The 16,178-nt window shown below is 48.6% G+C and overlaps 1 protein-coding gene across 1 annotated transcript in view; it reads left to right on the forward strand.

Annotated features, from left to right (window-relative positions):
* Positions 1-16,178, forward strand: part of Chchd6 (coiled-coil-helix-coiled-coil-helix domain containing 6) — a 226,180-nt gene that overhangs the window by 180,392 nt on the left and 29,610 nt on the right. The window contains exon 6 of the mRNA XM_042679920.1: positions 7,719-7,789. Coding sequence (XP_042535854.1) covers positions 7,719-7,789 — 71 coding nt within the window. The remainder of the gene's footprint in view (positions 1-7,718; positions 7,790-16,178) is intronic.

The raw sequence follows: 16,178 nt of genomic DNA on the forward strand, positions 1-16,178 counted from the left end.
CCGAGGAAGGCTACCAGTTCAGTGTTGGTCTTTGTGCCCTCCATGGAGTAAATGCAGAGACAATCATGAAAATGGGACCCTCTCTCAGATGACAGTAGGCCAGGATGTCGTAGCCAGCTTTGTAAGCTAGCAAGCACTGGCTGCCAGGCCACTTAGCAGAACTAAAATCTTCATCACTCATTGCAATGTGGCTGACTTCCTGTCCTGCACTTTTAATACTTTATATTGATAATTTCACCCTTAAAAAAAAAAAAAGACAGTGTTCCTATCTCATTTGTGTTTTTTACTCTTTTCACTTAAGACTCTCAACTCTGAATATGTTAATTATCTTCACTTTCCTTAAAATTCAGCATTCCTGTGAGCTTGGAGAAGCTTTTGATAATTAAGCTGGTGAGTTTCAAATCTCCCCATATGGCCAGTGCTGGCCATGTTGACAGCGCCTTGGCATGGGGCTCTCAGATCCCTGGGATTTACTCGGGCCTTCAACCATTGGCCCTTTTCCAGCCTGCACTAACTTTGCTAGAAATCTCTCATTCCCTGGCCATCAGGATTTGAGGGTTCACGATTTTCCACATGGAACTGTGCATAGGTGTGCTCTGTCTGTGTGGCCATTGAATTGTTCGGGACAGCTGGACCAGGCAGGAAGGCACGCCGCCAGTAGGAGGAGGCAGGGAGTTGTCAGACCCTGGTCTTTTGCTTGGTGCTGTGACACCCTGGACTAGACGTCATTCTTGCCAAACCTCAGCATTTTCATCTGCCCCAAGTGCAGCGATGCTGACCTTGACGTAGCACTGTAAATTATTTTAGGAATGTGCCTGTTGGAAAGTCCCTGCCTCAGAACCTGGCCCATGAGGACCATTAGGCCTTACAGGCAGACTGTCTGTGTTTGAGAGGAGTTTTGAGTACATTGCTGGTATGCAGTGCACACTCAGGGGCTTCGGGTGCTTGCATCCTCCTTAAGCATTTGGTAAAATGTTCCTACCTTTAGGAAAGATTGCTACTTAATCCTCCCACATTCCTGCAGCCCCCTTGTCCACACCCTGTCTCCCTTGTGCCCTATCATACCCTATACTACCCCAGCTGAGTACTCACCAATCTGCCAGTTGCCCTGTGCAGCGCCTGCAACAGAGCAGAGCTCAGTAAAGTTCTTGGACTGGTTAAATAAATGACTATCCTAACCATCTTTTTGGATCAGCTATATAAATCTAACCTTAATTTATATATGCTCAGCAACTTTCTCTTAAGGGCATGCTGTGTGCCAGGCCCCGTTAGGGGCTCTGAGGATAAATGAATGAACAAAAGAGGCTAAATCCTTCCTTTGAAGAGGCTGCAAGGAGATTTCCCTTGCTATTTCAATACACCCAGGTCTGTCTGCCAAACATACAGCATTTTTGGTTGGTTAATATGGATTTTTAAGTTTTCTCAACATTTATTGAATGTTTATTCTGTACTGAGCACTGTTCTAGCATTCTACATTGCATATGTCATTCAATCCCCACAAAATTGTCTGAAGGAATCTTTGTCACCATTCCCACTTCACAGCTAGGAAGCTGAGACAGACAGAGATCTTGACCCTTGCCCATGCACTTGACCAAGTGCACACTAACCACACCCATACATGCCTCTGCAGCTTTGTTCTCTCTGTTGTTCTGAGGATGTGCCTTAGACATGAGACTTGACTCTCCTTGTTAGATATCCGGGAATGCTGGATATGCCACTCTGTGCCACTTAGCATAGGCCTATGCACGTAGTAGGCTGTTAATGAATGTTTTTGCTTGGCCATGTGTCTTTTGGGGCTCCAAACCAGCAGATGAAGCTCCTGCCCTTACATCTGCAATTGCTCATGTGAGTACCACCCGGCCCTCTGAAGCCTCAACACCCTCTCCTGCTTTGCTCCCAACCCAGGCTCTCCCAAGGGCAGCAGCCACACTCCTCTGCTTACGACATCCCTCCCCTTCCAGCCTCTCACTGTGCCTCCCTCGCCCTCACGCTTGCTTTTGATCTCACAAATCCAGGCCCTTGGAGAAATCAGTCAGTATGAAATATGAAAACTGCTTGGGAAGTAATTGAAGAAACACTGTGACTTTGGAAACCCGTAGAGATAATGCTCACACCTTCCTACTCACGTTATTTAATTTTTAATGGCAGATTTAATTAATGGAGATCAGGTCTTCTGCCTTCAGATGTGCATGTGGAACAGCTGGAGGGGCTGGAGGAGGGGTGGCTGTCTACAGGACAGAGGAAGAGGCGTCCCAGAATTGAGAAGCCCCCAGAAATGCTAGTTTGTGATTATTAGGTATAATAAAGGTGTGAAGATTCAGGACCATGTCCCTCAAAGACAGAGGGGTTTCCTAGCAACTGATGGGGTTCCATGGCCTCATTTCAGGCTCAGCAACCATCTTCCTGGGCCTTGGGCTGAGGGGTCACTGCTGACATAGCCAGGGAGAAAACGGCACTGTCTTGTTTATACAGCTCCCTTATCCCTTTAGAAATATGGAAATGTGGCTCAGAGATAGAGCTCTCACCTGACAAGTATGAGACCCTGAATTAAACCCCAGCACCACCAAAAACTAAGTAAAAACATGACTGTACTTGCCACTCTCTCCTTCAAAAGCAAAGCGTTTTTCTTTACTTCTCATTGTGGGATGAAACCCAGGTCTGTGAGCTGCTGTTGAGACGCTCCAGTCCCATGGCGTCCTCCCCAGCTCCCGCCACCCCTTCCCCCTCCCCAGCCAGTGCACTCTCCCCTCTCCTGCAGCCACTTGCACGCCTCAGGCTTCCTCACTCTGCTGCTGCTTTTTTTTTTTTTTTTTTTTTTTTTTTGGTCATGGGGCTTGAACTTTGGGCTTGGGCACTGTCCCTACGCTCTTCAGCTCAAGGCGAGCGCTCTACCGCTTGAGCCACAGCACCACTTCCAGTTTTTTCTAGTGGTTATTTGGAGATAAGACTGCCATGGACTTTTCTGCCTAGGCTGGCTTTGAACCGTGATCCTCAGATTTCATCCTTCTCAGTAGCTAGGATTACAGGCGTGAGCCACTGGCGCCCGGCAACTCTGCTGCTTCCTATCCATGATGCTTCTCACTTGGCTCATTTCTACTCATTGATAAAGTTTGTTCACAGTTAGTATACTTTTTGATCCAAGAACTTGGCTTCTGGAAGGTGCCCTATAAGTTTTTTCATTCCTGCACAGAGTTGTTCCCTTCAGCATCATTTGTAACTGTGGGAGCCTACAATATGGCCTTGTGTATCTGGGGGGCGGGGTGGGCTGGTGTGCAGCCTAAGGTTTGTGGTATTTGTCTGTCTAAGGAAAGACTGTTTATTCAGTAGGAAAAGTGGATGCTGTCTCTGGCAAGTGAAGAGATGAAGTGGGGCTCATCACGTCTGCCATGAGTCTCAGGGACACGTGGGCTGTGTGTGTGCTTACTCGAGCAGTGTGCTCAAGGGTGTACTGCCACCTCACCTGTGGGCTGCAAAGAGGAGGGGAGGGCTGGACAGCAACTTCCTCACTCACTCTATACCCGGTCTCCATTCTGCTTTTGTTTTCTAAACCATTTGTATCTTTAAAGACATTGTTTAATGAAACACAGTGGTGCCTTAGTGTCAGTGGTGTAGCTGATTGGTAGAGCTATATGCTCTACTGTGTACTTGTTCTATTCCCAGCACTGGATACCTGGTTTACCTCCCCATCCCCTAATCATCCTATTAAACATTGATTCCAAGATTGGGCACCGGTGGCTCATGCCTGTAATCCTAGCTACTCAGGAGGCTGAGATCTGAGGATTGCAGTTCAAACCAGCCCAGGCATCTCCAATTAACCACCAGAAAACAGGAAGTAGTGCTGTGGCTCAAGCAGTAGAGCTCTTGCATTAAGCTAAAGAGCTGAGGGACAGCGCCCCAGGCCCAGAGTTCAAGCCCCATGACTGACAAGAAAAAAAAACATTGATTCCAGTTAGTAAGGAACTTAAAAGTAAGATCTGAAACTTTAAATCTACTATAAGGGAAGCATAGGCACAAGCAAATTTTTCCTAGGTAGGATTCTAGATGTCCAGAGGATGGGAGCAGGAATGGACGGATGGAACTATATTAAACAGTTTATGCATAGCAAAGAAATGATCATCAGAACTAAGAGCCGATAGAATGAAAGAAAATCTTTCTTAGCTATTGAACAGATAAAAGATTAATATCTAGAATAGAGAACTGAAAGAAATTAAACAGCAAGAGACTAAATAATCCTTTCAACAAATGGGCAGGCACACTGATGAACAGATAGTTCTCACATAAGAAGAAATGCAAATGACCAATATACACATGAAGAAAATTTCAATGTCTTTAGCCACAAAGGAAATGAAAATCAAAACCACACTAAAATTCCACCTCACTCCAGTCTTAATGGCAGGAAGCAAATAACAACTGGAAAAGACTCAGGAACAGAAGATTCCTCATAGTGTTGGTGGGAATGCAAGCCAGTGCAACCACTATGGAAATCAGTATGGAGATTCCTCAAAAGACTAGAAGAAGTTCTTCCTTATGACCCTGCCATACCACTACTGGACTAGATCCAAAAGAGAGTAAATCACTGTGTAAGAAAGAAACCTGCACCTCTGTGTGTATCATGACACTGTTCTTCATAATAGCCAAATGATGGAATCAGCTGAAGTGCCCAACGACAGATGAATGGATAAAGAAGGTAAGGGGTGTGTATGAATACTACACAGCCATAAAGAAAACGAAATGTCATGTTTCAGGAAAATGGATGCAACTAGAGGACATCATGCTGTGTAAGACAAGACAAACTCAAGCTCGGAAAATAAAATAGATGTTTTCACTGACATGCGAAACTAGACCTGAACGACGTTCATGTTCACAGATATGTACATAGGAATGTATGTATGGTTAGACAGAATATGAACCAAGCTAAGACTGCTCGGGAGGAAGAGGAGAGGGGAGAATGGGAAAAAAGAGTGAATAACTTCGTGTGTGTGTGTGTGTGTGTGTGTGTGTGTGTGTGTGTGTGTGTGTGTGTATCATCCCCCGAGAAGGTGGTCTGACACACCACCCTGGCCACGCTGCCCAGTGTGTGTGTGTGTGTGTGTGTGTTTGTGTGTGTGTGTGTGTGTGAGATCCCCCGAGAAGGTGGTCTGACACACCACCCTGGCCACGCTGCCCAGTGTGTGTGTGTGTGTGATCCCCCGAGAAAGTGGTCTGACACACCACCCTGGCCACGCTGCCCAGTGTCCCTTTGTAGCCTGGGAGCAAAAGTTGGTCTTGGAATCCCTGGACACTCGGTGGGTTTCAGGCTGAACACGGGGGCGGGGGAGTCAGTTCTCCCCAAGCCCCAGATGGTGGTGAGTTCTGGGGTCTGTCCAGGGCTCTCCTGTCCACGAGGGCATTGCCAGGCCCATGCCAGGCCTGTGAGGCGACATCTGGTACAGTGCCGCCCAGTGTGGCCTAAAGACTTTCCTGTGTTGTGAAATGTGCAGCAGCCAGATTAGAGGAGAGTGGGGCCTGTTCACGGAGTCATCTGGAAAAACCATAGAGGACGCTGCAGTGCAGTGATCTCAACCGCTTCTTGGCCTGCAGGTACTTCCTGTGGCAGTCTTAGCAATGCGCATTTGTTCATCTCAGCCTGCAGTCGGCCTAGCCACTCCTGGTTCCCGCAGGCCGGCTGTCGGCCCTCGTGAAGTCTATCCCATATCACACGGGGTCCATCTTGGTCATGGCTCCTCCCATTGCAGGGTCAGCCAGGGGTGATAGGTCTGGAAGCTGGCGGCCTGACTGAAACACCCTGTGAGTGTTTGGTCCAAAGAGTGTGAGGTTATGCTGTAAGGAAGGAAGAGTCTGGGCTCAGCTAGAAGCACCTAGGATTTAGCGCCGTTTAACGTTGCAGCCCAGCAGCATTCTGTGCTGGATTGGTGGGTGCCTTGGGTGGTGCCTACCGCTTAGTTAAGAAAGCATGGCTCAGCAGAAGCAAGCAGCTTACCCAGGGACACAGCCAGTATGTGCCGAGCTGCCACCAAGGTTAGAAGGTGGCTTTGTGGACCATGGCATGTCTTCACAAGGTCCTCAAGGAGGTCACAGAAGAGCACCTACTTGGAGGGAGAGGAGGGGCTTCATTCCATTCCTTTTGTCCTTTCCCCCTCTACCAGGACAGTCCACTGTGGACTGAGAGATCCAGAGAGAACATGGGGCTGGAGAGCGTACTGTGTGCCTGCTGTATGCTGGAAGCATTGGCATTTCCCACTGAGGGCCTCTGGCTTAGAGGAGAGGAAGCGCAAAGAGGCATGCCTCGTGACATGGCTAGGCCCACTTTGCCGCTTGAGAGTGGCAGGCCCCATGTGGAGCCTCATCCCTGCTGGTAGTGGCCGAGTGCTTCAGGAACTCTGCCTCTGACCACCCTCTGAGGCTAGGGGTTGTGTGGAGTCCCAACAGAGGATATAGGGTGCCCTCCTCCCACGCCTGGCTATCCTAGGGCGAGGTCCCGGCCCACCTTGGCTGCCTTCCCCACAGTCCTGATTGAGCTCTGTGCTATGCAGGAAGTAGTTGTCTGTGGGGCTGATTCTGAACAGTCTCACCTGTAAGGACTAGCATGATCCTTTTGTGCGGGCAGAGCCAGGCCAAGCACGTGGCCTGGGTGGACAGAGCCAAGCTCAGGGAGCACAGCCCTGTGATCTTACTGCAAAGGCCTGGTGTCTAAAGGAGGCCAGGCCGCAGGTAGGCCCGTGTTGCCTCTGCAGCCATGTTCATCACCCTGCACAGCGGAAACCTGATCTAATCCTGGCTTAGGTTGCTTTCCCCTAGAATCCGCTTCCCACAAGACTGAGCCTTGAGCCTTGGTGGCTTCTCCAGCCACTGGGTATCATCCATTTGGGCCTTGAAGTCCTCCCACCTGGAACCGCAGGTGTTAGAACATGTGTTCGTGCCTCTCTCCTCTGGGAGTGAGTAGTAACTCAGGAGCCTGTTCTGGATGGAGCAGAGCGACTGGCCTGGGAGGCACACAAAACAGTTACCCCAGCTTTGTCTGGTTCCCAAGCCTAAAGGCTCTTCCCACCAGCCTGGCTCCAAGGCGGTATGCATTGCAACAGATAGTCTCAGGCTGGATGGAGGGTGGACCTTTAGAATATCTCTGCCGTGCTCGGGACCAGCGGCTACCGTGCTGATAAGTGGGTGTTGTGGTTGGCAGCAGAGTGTGTCCCAGGCTGGGAACCCACACTCCTGGGTGAGAGCCTGACACTGCCCTTGCTGTGTGACTTTGGTCATACCACTATACCTCTCTGAGCAGCAGAGTCCACCTAAAACCAGATGGAGTTTTTTTCATTAGAGATGATAGATGTTTTAGGCTTTGTAGATCATACAGTCTCTGTCACAACTACTGTAGTCTGTCAATGTCACATAAAAGCAGCTGCAGTATATCAACAAATGCGTATGGTTATATGCCCATGAGACTTTACAGAATGGGGGCCAGTAGGTTTTGCCTGTGGGTTGTGGCTTATGAGGCCCTGAACTACAGGATCTTGTTGTGTTCTTCCAGCACTTGCTATTCTAGGACCCTAAAGCAGCAGGCAGTGTGGTAGGAGCAGGAACCCAAGCTGCGGACTAATCACTCTGCATTGCTGCTGGTCAAGAAATTAGCATCTGTTGGTTTCTAACACAGTTGTGTCCCATGAGGGCCAGGGGGATGTTTCAGCCTTTGGTAACCAGTTCTCTTTTTCTCTTTGTAGAACGCTGAGATGTATAAAATGTCTGCTCAGCAATTCCACGAGGCAGCTTCGAAAGCAGAGAGCGTAATAAAGTAAGAATTTGCTTATTGTTCTTTGTAAACTTGGCCTGCATTTGTAAAAGCCCTCGCATGTGGTTTGATGCCTGCTGCTACCTGCCTGATTTCACATTTCTCTAATAGCACGACAGCCATCTGTTCCTCAGCTCCCTCACCTGAGCCTAAGCTAACCATTGGCTAGTGGTAATTGCCTAAATTAGCACTCGGCTCTTTCCAGTTCCTTGGTCAGTTAGAGTGGGCGAGGCTGACTGTCAGAGATGTTTTCCAGGCTGGGATCTGGTGAGCAGCAATTTCCACTGTCCGCCTGGGCAAGGAGAGGTGATCAGGCCCAGGAGGAAGCCAGCGGAGGGCTTTGAGGTGTTTTCAGTATATCTCCAATCTCTGGAGGGCCTATAGGGGAGGAGTTCACCCTGTCCCTGTAGGCACCTCCTGTCACGTGCAATCGGGGTGGGACACAGCTTACTCCCCGTGGCTCAGGGAGATGGATGGCTTGCTCCTTGTGTTGTCTGTCCTGCTCCTGGACTATCCTTGAACACTCAGCCCCAGCCCCAGGGAGACACAGGTAGGTTCTGTGCTCCTTACAAGGGCAGCTTTGCTGAACTTAGAGTGCCTGTGGGACCTGTGTGTGGAGAGGGTCTGTGCACCCAGGAGGCCCCACCAGCCTCCCACTCCCTCCCCACAGGGAGTCAGGTGGTTCTCAGGCAAGCCTACTTGCTATGAAGTGGTTGGATCTGGCACCGCAAGGAGATGCCAGAGATGCATTTGGCTACTGGGTAATGGGGAGGTGCTGGAGTGCGTGTGGAAATACAGTAGCAAGCTGGTGAGGAGGTGGAAGGGCTGTGGAGACACTGGGGCAGATTGAACAGAGAATGGCTGAGCGACTCCATTGCTCCGCGTGGAGCCCATGGAGCTAGGCAGTGCTGGGCTGTGGCAGGATCATGATCACCGCCAGTGGAGGAGTTACTGAACAGGGGCCCTCTGGCAGGCCCTGCGAGGTCATTTGGTCATTTGCTGCTACCCATTTCACAGCTGAAGAGCTGAAACCGAGGCTAGAGACTTCTCTTAAGTGTTGAAGGCATGGCTTGCCCAGCCCATGGCACGGGGTGGGGTGGGAGGCCCTGTAGAGGTGGAGACTAGTAGAAGGAAGATGGTTACTGCAGGTGCCTTTGAATGGGATCTGGGACCCATCCGCTCCTGCTGTTGGTTCCCTCCTACCCTGAGGTGAGTGGTTCCTCCTGCCAGGGGTGCCGGCACCATGGCTCAAAGCAGCAAAGGCTGAGTTACATGGACAGGAACCTTGACACAGAGCCAAAGCAAGCTCTGCTTCCCTTGAGGGGGGCAGGCCAGCACGGCTGACTGGAGAGCTGGGGTCAGACCTGGCTCAGGCTATGGAACCGCATTCTCCCCACGTCCCTGCAGGCAGCAGAAGGCGAGCTGGGAACCTGCCTGGGTTGTAGACTGGCTGTACCTCCGGTCGGGGAGTGCCCGCGCAGGCCTGGCGCTAGTGCGGTCCAGTCCTGGTCCACAGCAGGCTCACTGTGGGCTGGGAACGGAGCCATTCTCCAGTGTGATCCTCTTAGGAACTGGCACCTCTGGAGGGATCAGGTCCCCCTTGATGAGTGGGATTAGTGTCCTCATGAGAAGGAACCCAGAGGGCTCCCTTGCCCCTTCCACCGTGAGAGAACCTAGAGAAGGTTCTGTCTGTGAGCCAGGAAGTGGGGCTTCACCAGGTTCTGCACCTGCCGGCCCGGCCAGCCAGCCCAGCCAGGCACCGGAGCTGTGGGAGGATGTGTGTGGCTGGAGGCTGGCATAGTGTGGTACTCAGCTTTAGTAGCCATTTGAATCACTCACCACACCTGCTTGGTGTGGAATAGAGCATGCTTGATAAGTGCATTAGCTTTCCAATGCAGTAAACAAAAAGCAGTGTAAAGTTAAAGATTGTTTTCCTTAAATATCAAGGGGAAAAAAACCTCTGGGTAGGTATCTTGGATTAGCAAATGACTGTAAATGTCACGGAAGTAGATGCCAACTGCTGGTGACGGTAATCTTTGGAGTTTTCTTCCAAGACAGTAGAACATCTTTTAACAGCTTTGAGTAAATTGAATGGTTACTTACAGGCTAAACTCTATGTCAGTGTTTTCATTCATTCATCTAACACATATATAGAAAGGCTGCTAGGCCCCGCGGAGACAGTGAATAGTATCTTGGGAATGACAAACAACTTTTAAGCTTAACTGCACAACCAGCTGTTGCTGCACAAACAATTATTGTTTGTGAAAGAATTATGAAAGTACACATCAGAGGAACCTAACCTAGACTTAGAAGAAATTATCTGGAGAATTTGAAGTGACTCCTTTGAGATGAGTTGAACAGAAGAAAGGAAGGGAAAAAGGTATTTAAAACTAGTTTTAGCATGTGCAAAGGCCCTGTGGCAAGAAGTAGATTATTTAAGGAACAGAATGTTTTGGCTAGCTGTGAACCACTTTTAGACTGAAGTAGTCTCCTAAGATGATAATGGAGATCCCTGTGATCGTGTACCTAACATACTGTCATAACACACCACATTAATTACACTTGTATTTGTGGTGTACTGGTGTAAACAAACCTATTGAACTGCCAGTTACATAAAACTATAACACATACGTTTATGTAGACTACATGGTACTTGATAGGAAGTGACTGTTAATGGCTTGAGATGCTCAATGAACTGTACTTAATGTTTTAGATTAGGCTCATCTTATAAAAGAAAACTTCACTGTAAAGCTGATGGCAGCAGCTGGGCGACAGCATCCTCCTGCGTGGGTGTCCTGCATCCGTGTGCACCCTGCCTCGTGATGCACCGGAAGCCTCACCTGAGATTAGCCTGGGGGGGGGGAGGTGGGAGGGGTGTACCAGTGATGTCCACACCAGGACTACTCTGTGTTTCCAGCCTGCCTTCCTCTCATGTAGCTGAGTGAAGCCCACAGATCCCTGTCTGTAAACACAGCTTTAGCTGCGGCCTGTTCTGGTGTATTGTGTTTTTATCATAATTTGTTCAAAATTTTTCCAATTTTCATCCTGATTTCTTGTTTCGAAGAAATGTATTGATTAATTTCCAAATGTTTGAGATTTTAAAATTTTTCTGTGGATTGTGGGGCTTGAACTCAGGGCCTGGGCGCTGTCCCTCGGCTCTTCAGCTCAAGGTGAGCGCTCTACCATGTGAGCCACAGCACCTCTTCCAGTTTTCTGGTGCTTCATTGGAGATAAGAGTCTCATGGACTTTACTGCCCGGCTCGCTTTGAACCATGATCTCAGCCTCTCTCTGAGCCAGCAGTACTCGGCTTGTTTGAGAATTTTCTACTTACCTTTTAGACTATTAATTGCTAGTTTAAATTTTTTTGTGACAAGAATCTTGCTGTATAATCCAAGCTGATCTCAAACTCACAATTCTTTAGCCTCCCCTGGGACACAGGTGTGTCCAGAGGAGGTGTGTGCCACACTGGGCTGATTTTAGTTTAATTTACCATAAAAAGAGAATAGTCTTCCTTGTTTGAATTTTTTTTGAAACTTGATTTTTGACTCAGTATGTAATCTGCTCTGGCAGACCTTTTTCTGTGTACTTAAAACAGACGTGTGTCTTGTCAATGAAACCAGTTGTTCCATATTCAATTAGGGTCCGTTATTGAAGCATGTTTAAATTTTCCATGTCTTTACAGAATGGTGAATTTATTGTTTCTTTCTGAGATCATTTTTATTTGTTTTTCACATGGTAGGTAAATGTACTACTACTGAGCTACAGCCTCAACTAAGATCACTTTTCTTAGGACTAAAGAATATCTTTTAAGTTGGATGTGGTGATGTACACCTGTAATTCCAGCCCTTGGGAGGCAGAAACATGAGTATGAGGCCAGTGTGGGCTAAAAAGTAAGATTAATCTCCAAAAAAACAAAAGAAACAAACCAAAAAAAAAAAAAAAAACTACCTTCCTTTAGTATTTCTCTTAGTATAACTTTACAGATAAAATTTATATTTTCTGTTGTGTGGAAATACCTATTTCATCTGCATTTTGAAAAAGATAATCATCTTTCAGCTCTTTGAAGATATCTTTAACTCTTGTTTATTTCTAGTGTATGTTTTTCTCTTGAGATGTCAGTTGTTGATTTTACTCCTGCTACTTTGGGGTTCATTCTTTTTTCCTGTCTGCTTTTAAGATTTTCGCTGTCCTTGGTTTTTAGCAGTTTTACTAGGTTTTTTCCCTTTGTAGGGGTTACGTCTTGGAGTTTGATGTCTTTTTGTCAGTTTGGGAAAGTTCTCAGCATTATCTCCTCAGGTATCTCTGGGCTGAGCTGTCTGTCTCCCCTCAGGACTGCCAGTCCGCTGCATGCATTGCTGCCTCATAGGCTGCTTCTCTTTCCTGTTCATGATTTTAAATTTTCATACTGTTTCTGCATTTTTCCTCTTGGTCTTTCAGTTCACTTATCCTCTTTATGGTGTCAAGTTGGCCTTAAACCTACTTGGTGGATTCCAAATTTGAGCTGTTGCATTATTTTTCTGTTATACATGTTGCCTTTTTGAAGGGTTTCTAGTCTTTGGTGGCGTTCTGCCCTTGGCATCTGCTTTCTTGAACATATCAACAATAGTTGTGTTAAAGCCATCTGAGAGCCTGTGTTGTTGCCCCTTTCCCTCTGTGTGCATGACTCCTGCTTGAATGTCAGACACGGTAGAGAGAACACAGAGGCTCCGGTGACGACATCTTTCCCAGAGATGTTTGCCTGTTCCACAGTGGCCGCCAGACGAAGGCAGGCCTCCTCGCTCCTGTTGGGACTTGGCCAACAGGAGGCTGCTGACCGTCCTCCTGACACCCACTCTGCTGACTGCCCCTGAGCCAAGGATGTGGCCCTCCAAGACTCCGTCTTGGTGAGCCCTAAACCACTGCTTTTGCGTTTTCTAGAAATGGCTCTTTGGCCCTTCAGTGGCCTTTGGGTTATCTTCTTCACCTCTTTCCTCAAGTAGCTCAATAATTTACATGTTTTTAAAAGAACAAAGTGGCCGAGTGTTGTTCAAGAAGATGGCTGAGTGTTGTCTTGCTACTCTCAAGAATGCTTCCCTTGGGGTTCTGGGTGCTGTGGCAGCCTCTGGCTCTGAAGGACCTGTCCCCGGGCAGTCCTGTGAGCCTGTCCGCTCAGCTGCCCTGCCTCGAGCTGAAGCTGCCTTTTAGGCTGAAGCTCAGCCTCTTCTCTTAGACCAGGAGCTGCCAGAAACCTCCAACATGCACACTCGTGGCTCCATGGCTACTTCTCACCTCGTGGCCTTCTAGGCCCCGCCTCTGGGTCCTTAGATACCTGCAGACAGACTCATTTTTATTTCAGTTTAACTCCTCTCTTCCCTCAGGGAGAGTGTGGGTCTGCCTCATTGTGGCTGGAAGAAGGTTCTTGACGGTTTGCAAGGTATGGTTGGACTTGGCCAGGCAGAAGAAGCCATCTCAGACAGAGCAGATTGAGCCAAACACTGTTAGTAGCAGTAAGGGTGAATCAGAAGGACCCCCAAGCTTTTCTTGAGATTCTCAAGCTTTACCAAAGCCTGTCCAAATGGAGGCGGGCCAAGCCGAGAGCTTGCTGTGGTGAGGCAGGCTGGCAGTTTGAGACTCTAGTTTTGGAAGAAAAGTGCTGTTGAGATAGAAGTGAATATCTAAACTGTGTGTGTGTGCACCCCCTGGCCTCTGCCTCCCTGCAGCCCAGCAGGCGGCAGTGCTCCGGTTTTCTGAAGGAGGAGATGAAGACCCCAGGGAACAGCCTGCATCTATTGTATCACATCCATTTTTTATGACAGCCTTCAGTCCTCCTCCCGCGGGATTCATTCAGAGCCTGTCTTGGCTTCTCATTGTCAGGAAGCTTGTACAGTCTTCCCTGGCCCCACAAAGAGCCGGCCCTCAAAGAGGTTAGAACAATCGAGTTGAAGGAAAAGGTTATTAACTGTTTCCTGAAACTGAGTCATTGTGCTCCAAGGACTTTGATGCAGAGAGCTGTGATTAACAGAGCCCGGGCTGACTGGGAGCATGCAGGAGCTGAGCTGCCACAGTGTCTCCTGCACTCAGAAAGCTGTGCAAGCTGGGGGGTCGGGGGGGGGGAGGGAACGGCGTAAGGGAGTGCAGGGCAGGCGTAAGGGAGTAAATAGACCGTACCTCAGTGCACATCTGTTTAGTTAGCTGAAGACTGATGACCTATTAAAACAATAGTCATTCATTTGAACTCCAAATAAAATGGCATTCTAAACAGTCTTTAATCCAGATAACATTCAACACAGTCTGAATTCCAAAGATGTTACTTCCCTGTTTAGGTAACCTTAGATAACCTCCATAAAAGAAGCCACAGTGGTTTAGAAGGATCAGTCTGTTCTTTTAGAAGTTAACAAATCAAAGCCCACTTAATAAATTCGTTAACAAATCAAAGTTTAGTTAACAAGTTTGTTTGTTTGTTTGTTTTAAGTTACCAAAGGTGTCCAGGAGTAGGGGTGCCTTGCTGGATACTTGTGTAGACCTGTCTTCTTGCTACATGAAGCTTCTAGGCAGAGGCCGGGCTGTCCCTAAAGGCAGGTGTGGAAGCCTAGGAGGGTAGTTGACCTCTCAGATTCAGATTTCCTGGTCAGTGAAATGAGAGCAAGTGCAGTGCTCACTTCTGCTGGTTCTTAGGAAGAGCAGAGGCGGTGACCCGCGTTCCTCTTCAAAACACACGTCCAGAGTGGCAGGTCTGTGTGTCTGCACTCATTCTTCCCGCTTTGCTGCGGCCCTTATCTTACAAACATACAGCTCTGGGATTAAGCTGCTTGCTGGCGAGCTGGCTGGCTGACTTCCTCAATACTGTGTGTGCTTTCCTCCAGTGCCACTGTTGGCAGAGTAATGCCTCTGTTGTGTAGGGGAGAGGAAAATGCATGGAGAAAGTGGATCCAGAGTGTAGGTGGGCAGGCGGCTAGCCCCTTGCCTGAGTGGGCTTCCTACTCCTCAGCAGATGTGGAGGTGGGGCCCAGCTTTCTTGCATTCCCCTGAGCACAGCCTCTGCTGTGCTCCCCGGCACGGCACTGTATCAGCTAGTATCAGCCACCAGGACTGACATGCAACTAAGAACCATTTGCCACCCCGGGGCCAGATAAAATCTCCTGATAAAGAGTTTTCAGTTTTGAGATTTTGAGCTGGGCTTCTGATTTAAGAACAGACGCTATTGTAGAGTGTTTTCTCTGTGTATCCTGTTTTAGAATGTTCTCCCTCTTTGTTCCTACCAGGTGATGTCACTTAAATATCCAGCCTGAGCTTATTTTCTGCTTCCTGTCTGTCTTACCTAGTGCTGCATTCCCCTAGCTACCTGGTTAAGATTGTAGCCGTGATAGATGTGCACCGGGCGGCTGCCATGGTGAAGTCAGGGGTGAGGTTGACAGGCAGTTGGCTCTGTAGCCTGCAGCAGGGATCGCAGCCGCGCTGCCCATGGTGCGGCCAGGGCACATGACAGACCTCTGAGACACACTCCTGAAAGCTGCTGCAAAGGCATCAGGAGGCTTGCTAGGCCTCTAGGAAAGTGTCTGACTCATTATATAGAATAAGTACTCGGGCAGTGTTTGGTCTATCATCTGGAAGCATTTTAGTGAGAGATTGGAGTTCAGAAGCAAAGGACAGCGAGCCCAAGGCACTGACTGAATCTGGAGCTAAGGAGAGGAGGAAACCAGAGCCCAAAGGCACCCCTGTGGCTGTGCCCCAGAGGGACCCTTACTGTGTGTGAGCGGGCAGCCTCCGGCCGCGTCTGAGTGGGGAGGTAGGCCAGGGATAGCGCCGGTCCACTCTGGAATGCCAGGCAGCTGCTAAAGAGAGTGTGCTTGTGTGTGCACATGGAAAGCCCCTGCCTCACAGAGAACAGTTTAAAAAGGACCAAAGGAGACTGAAGCCCTAATAACATGCTTATTTTTTTTTTAAGGCAAGAACAAAGACTCTATGGTCATTATAGCTTATGTAACTAAAACTGAATAAGGCTATTAAAAATATCCCAAGGAAAGGTGATTTAGGCCAGGCGGAGGCATCAGGAATGACTGTGTTCCTGGCTATGTTTAGTACATGAGTGTGTGTGGTAGGAAGAGTGAATGGGCATACGTGAGTGTAAGAGGCTTGGCTTGTAGTGACTGGTGGCCGCCTTGGGGTGTCCTAGTGTCTTCATGAGCTCCTGTGGGAGTGAGGAGGTGGTGAAGTGAGTTGGAAGGAGTTAAGAGAAGCATTTTGCTGCCAGGTGTATCAAAATCCTCCATCAGGAATAAGATTGTAGCCTCACTGGAGCAGATGAAATTTGGAGTTGGCCCGTGATAGTCTATTGTTTCTTGCCATCATCAGTAGTGAAATGCTTACTTGGCCCTGGGCTATGAAGACACATGGTGGAGACTTGGAGGCTCC

The sequence above is a fragment of the Dipodomys spectabilis genome, unplaced genomic scaffold (genome assembly GCF_019054845.1).
Source record: "Dipodomys spectabilis isolate Male_0828 unplaced genomic scaffold, ASM1905484v1 ptg000054l, whole genome shotgun sequence".
Classification (NCBI taxonomy): Eukaryota; Metazoa; Chordata; class Mammalia; order Rodentia; family Heteromyidae; genus Dipodomys; species Dipodomys spectabilis.